This window comes from Lethenteron reissneri, chromosome 65 (genome assembly GCF_015708825.2).
Source record: "Lethenteron reissneri isolate LAM-NWPU_2019-01 chromosome 65, ASM1570882v1, whole genome shotgun sequence".
Taxonomy (NCBI): Eukaryota; Metazoa; Chordata; class Hyperoartia; order Petromyzontiformes; family Petromyzontidae; genus Lethenteron; species Lethenteron reissneri.
In genome coordinates this window covers 2,453,659-2,459,987 of record NC_083843.1, presented here as the reverse complement: position 1 = coordinate 2,459,987, position 6,329 = coordinate 2,453,659, and the positions used below count along the sequence as shown (strand labels likewise).

Below are 6,329 nucleotides of genomic sequence, written 5' to 3'. Positions count from 1 at the left end.
ACAGGAAGCTATACGGGGGCAGTCGGGGGAGTGAAGGGTGGTGAACACGTTGGGTGGTCGCCGTGCCTCAGCCTGGTGGCTGAGGGGCTCATGACGGTGCCAGCCAGCGGGGTGGAAGAGAGAATGGAGGATTGAGGTTGGAGATGGCGAGGTAGCCATAGAGGCCACGAAGGGCTAACTGGGGAGGTGGCGAGATCGCCACGCACGGAGGAACAGGGAGCAGCGATGGAGCTGCTGTGGGGGCAGCCGGAGGGCTGCACCAAGAGCCTGCAGCGGAGCTGCAGGAGCGTGGAAGGCTACGGGAGCGAAGGCAGATGTGGGGCTGCCAGGGAGAGAGTCTCAGGAGGAGTGCCGTGTGGGAAGGAGAACGCGAACCCCAAATAAAGGACACGGAGTCAGTAAGAAGTGTCTAAGTCCTTTTATTACACATACCAGGCGTGACCAAAAAGATCTCCAAAATTCTAAACAAACATAAGATCCAAGTCCGATTCAGTACAGTACATAAAATCCGTGATCTAATTCCATCTGTGACGAATGTCATCCCTGACTTGCAATACCCTGGAGTCTATAAACTGAGTTGCAGCTGTGGTGACTGTTACATTGGGGAAACGAAACGTCATGTCTCTGATCGTGTCCGCGAGCACAAGTCAGATCTGAAACACGGCAAAAATTAAGTCTTCCACCGTTGCCGATCATTGCTACAACGCTGTGGGCTCTCATGATATTGTTTTTTCCGAGACCAATGTGCTCTGCAAGCCCTCTGGCTACCATCAAATGTTTGTACACGAAGCCATCCAGATATACAAACACAGACATAATTTCAACCGTGATGATGGGTACAAACTGAGTAATCATTGGAAAGATGTTATTAACCATGCAAAAAAGATTTAACTACACATTTTTGGACCATCTTATTTGACAGGCACTATTTCACTTTACCGAGTGTTAACATCCCCAGCGTTTAACAGTACTCTCCTTTTTGTATTTGTCAGCCAACACTGGGTAAAACAACATGGGCATTTTCGTTCTCTTCTAGCATGTGCACCAATAGGTGCATGTACACCTTTTGTTCTCTTTTAGACCCCGCTCCCAATACGTTCCATTCATTGGCTACCACATTCAGATAAGCCCCCTCCCCCCTCCTCCTCCCCCTTAACTTGTATTTAAGAACTTGTATTTTGGAATCTCTGCATCACTTGATACAGTAAATCTAGCTGTGACGGTCCCACCTGATGACGGATACTTGTGTTGCCTCAGAAACGTCGTGATTTATTATTTTATTTTATTTCTATTATTACTTTTATTAATTTTAATTATATTTTTTACCTACGTGACTTTACTGAAAAAACCTAAGAGTGAATCCTTGCAGTCACGAAAGCGTCAAATCTAGAAAAAAAAGTCATCTTACATCCTGCCTATAACACCATGCAACATAGCAACGTGTGTTTATCAGGCCTGACTATATTGATGCGACTCTTAAATTAAATTTTTTTTACAGAGTTTGCCTGTTAATAATACAATTCTGCTGTAAATGTAGGGCTTCAATAAATGATCTGAAAAAAAATATTCCAAATTCAAAATATACGAATTTCAATTTAATATATATATAACAAACTACATTACTGTATGTTAATATCATTTATTTGAAACAATCATTTCATAAAGCATTCATTTCGAAAAGAATAACATTAACATTTCAGTTTAAATGTGGAGGGAATAATTCCTCTATTTCGGTGGCTCTCAAGAGAAAAATAATATAAAAAAATCCTGCCAAGTTCACTTTCGTTTATTCTTAGGCACGAATTTACTTCAGGCTCAGCAGATCCGCCACAACCGCAAAAGCAGTTCCATTAAATGGTGACACCATGCAGACACCTTCATCCAGTAGTGGATTTTTTCATGTCTGCTGATGATTATTGCTTTTACTGGCTATAAATAACGGTGAATGTTTTTCGTGTGTAGTACTTGTTATTCAAGTACTTCACAGTCACTATGCTCAGGCTGTATGCTCAGATCAATAAATGTCAATGATCCATCAACACTGCCAATATATAGTCCCGGGTAGAGAGGCTGAGAGAACTGATGCTTAAATCTGTGTAAAAGTAGCATGGAGTCGGTGTTGTAAAACGACATCATCCCAGCCTCCCAGTCAAGGTGAATCCCGACTCTCTGTGGAGACTCTCTCACCGACAATGACGTCTCTACAAAACCATGCTGTACTGAATATTTGTCGTGATTTTTTATTAAACACCATGACTCCTCAGTCAGTCCCAAGATGGACTGTGGGATTTTCCTGTATGCAACACCAACTCGACATAATGCTGCATTTTTCACGTCCACCTCCCAGTAGTGCTGACCCGATGAGAAGCTCTCAGAGCACAGGGCTTGGTAACGAACGTAATAATTTATTCCATAAACAGGGTGACCCTGAGAGACGGGAATCCGTGTCACCATCCTTAGATCTGAAGAAATGTTGAGACGATCATGGGTTGAGTTCGGGTTTAAAGTTGGTGAGCACCCATCTGCAGTAAAAAAAAAGTAATACTACATGTATTATACAAGTACAATATCACAAATAATTACGTGAATCATATAAATCAACACGTTAAATATACACATTTTCACCATTTATTACTGAAATTATGTACTATATGCATAGTAAGAATAAAAGACGAAGACTCAATAATAAGTGTAAAAATAACAGATGCATGTTGCATGAGTTGCACGTAGTTCTTTCGTTGTCCATTAATAATAAAAACCTGCTTCGTGAGTTTTAATGAGACGCTTAAGCAGAGTTTGTCAACAATACCACGTGATTGGTCAAATAATAATTAATCAGATAATAATCACAGCATTGCCACGTCATACGAATAAGGAACAAGTATCTGAATCAAATTTAGCCTCTAAGGACATGGTTTTCACAAACCAATTCAGTTTGCATAGGAATCCATCATAGGCCAATCACTGGCCTTCCTCTAGCATGTGCATGTTAGACATGTTTGCCTGGGCTATCACAACTGCCAATCTTTGTCGAAAAATACTTATCTGCTGACAATGTGATTTTGGATCAGGCAAGAAATTTTCTACAAATGCACAATTCACCTGAAATGTTTTTCTGTTACAAAAATGTGGTATAAATATGAACGGCGCCCACTAAATGAATAACTAATTAATGATATGAGATTACCACTAAGCTATCTTAGACTCATGGTTATTACCGCACGCGTGATGCTGTTGGCGTATTACGTCCATCATAATACTTTAGTTTTATAATGTTGACAATTAAGTGAGCACAGCTGAAACTTGTTCGGTAAAATAAATATGAAGCGTATTTTTATAAATATATCAAGACGTTCATAATTGAGGCCTCATAATAGAAATATATAAGTAATAATATAAGTGTAAAATACATAAAACTGAAACTCAAATCACAAAAGTCAAATAATAATGTAATGTAAGTGTGTCTCTCTGCTCTCTGTTCACTCTGAGGAAGGTAAATTCCCTAAACGTTACCCTATTATAGGTTTAAGCAATTCCATGTGGCAGAAAGGGGCTGGGTATTTACCCATACAATCTACTTGTGTACACCTTTCACTCTTGTTGGCTAGACCTAAGGTGATGGAATGATAGCTAAAATAGCATACCTGTCAACTCATACGGTTTACCTGTTTTCTCGTTAAGGAAAATTAAGTGTTCGGGTTCATACGGCGTACAGCCGTTTCAATATGGGCAAAAACATGTTTTGTCTTTGTTTGTGTTTCTCCCATGTGATGGAACTTTGTAGGATGAATGTTGAGATTTATAAGGGCACGGGGTGACGAATAAGGTCTGAATTGGTCTGTAATAAGGTCGGCACTAATAACGGGTTGACAGGTATCAAACAGCCGCATGAATTTGGCCCTTTACATTTATCAGAATCATAATATTTATTCATACTGGAGGAATACTAAGAGATATAAAGCATTTTTTACAGATGTCCAGTAGGGCGGGTCAGAACGTTAAAACAACAAGCAATACAAACACATTATGGTAGTGCAAAGTATAAGAAAGGTAACCAAATCACAAAATATAGAAATAAAAGTAAGCTATTTTTGTATTTTAATGGGTAAAGCCCACTGAGCTATTAGATTATTTTTCAGAGGCGACCTGATGACAAATTATAGCTCAACAAAATAAAACCCGAGGACCCGGAGAAAAAAACCCACATTATAACAGGGAGAACATGCAAACTTAAAATATACGGGTGTCAGGGATAGGATCAAACCCCCGACCTCCTGCATACCAATTGAGTAAGATAACGTCTCACCACCATGGCGCCCCTTAAATAAGTAGAACATTAATTAGGTATATATGTTCAAATTGCATAAGTACATCAATTCCCAAGGTAATACATTGAAATTGAACTATCAGTCCATGGGTAATAATCAAAGTTACAAATCACATTTGCAAATGGGGCTGTATTCAGCTCAAATATTTCGCTTCATATTAACTCGAATTCCATTAGAAATATTCTAACTTCAAGCTGTAAATAGTGAAGCAAAATAAATCATTTAGCAAAGACAACTCTTTCGAGGAACATAATGAAAATTATAGCTAGAACCCCTTCAAGACATTGCACACGCAGAATACATACATTTGAGTAGTCTTAACCGTTCTTCATCTGGTAAAAAAAATATATTAAGTTAATTGTTCAATCAGAGAAGATCACACAAAAAAAAAGAAAACAATGAGGTTATTGTGTAAGGAAATATAAAAGCAATACATATTCAACAGTACACACCTTTTTCAAAATTAAAACCTTGACAACAAGAGCTTAGAAATGCACATTATTAAATTGGTAACGTTTTTATAAATACACAAATTAGGTAATAATCGACACATGTATAAACAAAATCAATCCCAACATTTAAAGTGACATAGACGAAGTGGTTAAGTGGTTTGGAGAAAATACCAAAAATGACGGATAATTTATAGGCAAAGCAAGCACGCAAGTAGCAAGCCAGCATTAGGAGAGGTTTATCTACCATTGGCAACATAGTAATTTCAATCAGATAATGTAAAATACAAATGTATATATATTATCATTATGCCTAGCCTTTGTATAATATCAAAATTACTTGAGTTGGTGGATATTGGTGCAGTATTTAACGTTTGCACGAAGAAAGGTTCCAGGAAAAAAAATACGATGTCGTATGGATGTATGCTACAGCTACAATGAGATTTTATGAAGTAACAAAATTTAGAGCAGAAAAGACGTGAGTTCCACACTCTCCAAAGAAATTTCCTGCAATAATAGAACATGATTTCCAAACTGTTTTTTCGAGAAATAAAATCGAAAAAATATATTAAAAACATTAACATTTAAAGGTTTTATCATTACGCAGTCATTACAACACGGTAAATCAATCACAATGAATGTATGAAGAACATATTAAAGACGGCTGCAAAGTTGAGCTCAAGGCCAATATAAATAAACATGCGCTTGATATGGGCTAAACAATGTGTAGGCAAATAATACAACACAACACTTTGCAAAGTTATTGATTGAGGATCTGGATCACATTGACAAAATACAGGTGGTGGACGAGAGCAGCGGGAATTGATGACATTTGATCTTGCAAAGCGACGCCCGAATGTCTCCAGAGACGAAGAATAAAGAAGCAGTGGGTTGTATCTGCTGTGACACCATGCGGATGTAGGAAATACTGCACCTTTGTCACCAACGTGAAGGTTGAGACAAATACAGCATGTTTATCAGCAAGTAGAGGCCGTAGCCGTGGAGATGTCACACTAGGTGACCTATCTCAATGTGTGACAGACACAATTTGGAATGTGGTCAGTGGCATCATGCGCAGAGATCACTTACCTTTATAATTCTTGAGGCGATCTTGTTCTAATAACAACATTAACTTTTAGTGAACACTGTGGGCTTAAAATAAAGCATCACAGTGATTACTTCGAAGAAAAATGCATCAAATCAAAAGATTAGCGAAATTATGAATGTTGTAGCAAATGATAACACAATTTGTAATATATATACGTTCACGTTACTCTGTATTTTAAATACGAAGAATGAAAATTCTGAATTTACTGCCCAGAGCATAGCGAAGCTCGTTATGTCAGTAACCCTGCTCTGTGGAAAAAATAAGATTCTCTGTTATTAACTTCTCAGCCACATCGTACATGGAAAACTTACCAGCATATAGTAACTCGCGTTCTTGCTCTGATGTAAAAACAAACACATCAACACAATTACCAAACAGTTAAGCGCAGGGCATGCTTCATGCAGTGAATCATGGAGAACAAATGACAATACACTGCAGTTGACA

The 6,329-nt window shown here is 38.2% G+C and overlaps 1 protein-coding gene across 3 annotated transcripts in view; it reads right to left on the bottom strand.

Annotated features, from left to right (window-relative positions):
* Nucleotides 1-402: 402 nt before the first annotated feature.
* LOC133359721 (tumor necrosis factor receptor superfamily member 6-like) overlaps nt 403-6,329 on the bottom strand; it is an 84,971-nt gene continuing 79,044 nt past the window's right edge. Inside the window, exons 12-15 of one of the 3 annotated variants that reach the window (XM_061578239.1) lie at nt 6,197-6,223; nt 5,867-5,893; nt 4,634-4,660; nt 403-2,522 (exon numbers count right to left, since the gene is read on the bottom strand). In XM_061578239.1, coding sequence (XP_061434223.1) covers nt 1,969-2,522; nt 4,634-4,660; nt 5,867-5,893; nt 6,197-6,223 — 635 coding nt within the window. In that variant the 3' untranslated portion in view covers nt 403-1,968. Of the gene's footprint in view, nt 2,523-2,552; nt 6,224-6,329 lie in introns of those variants that run through there. The other 2 variants (XM_061578240.1, XR_009757185.1) reach the window with 2 other exon arrangements.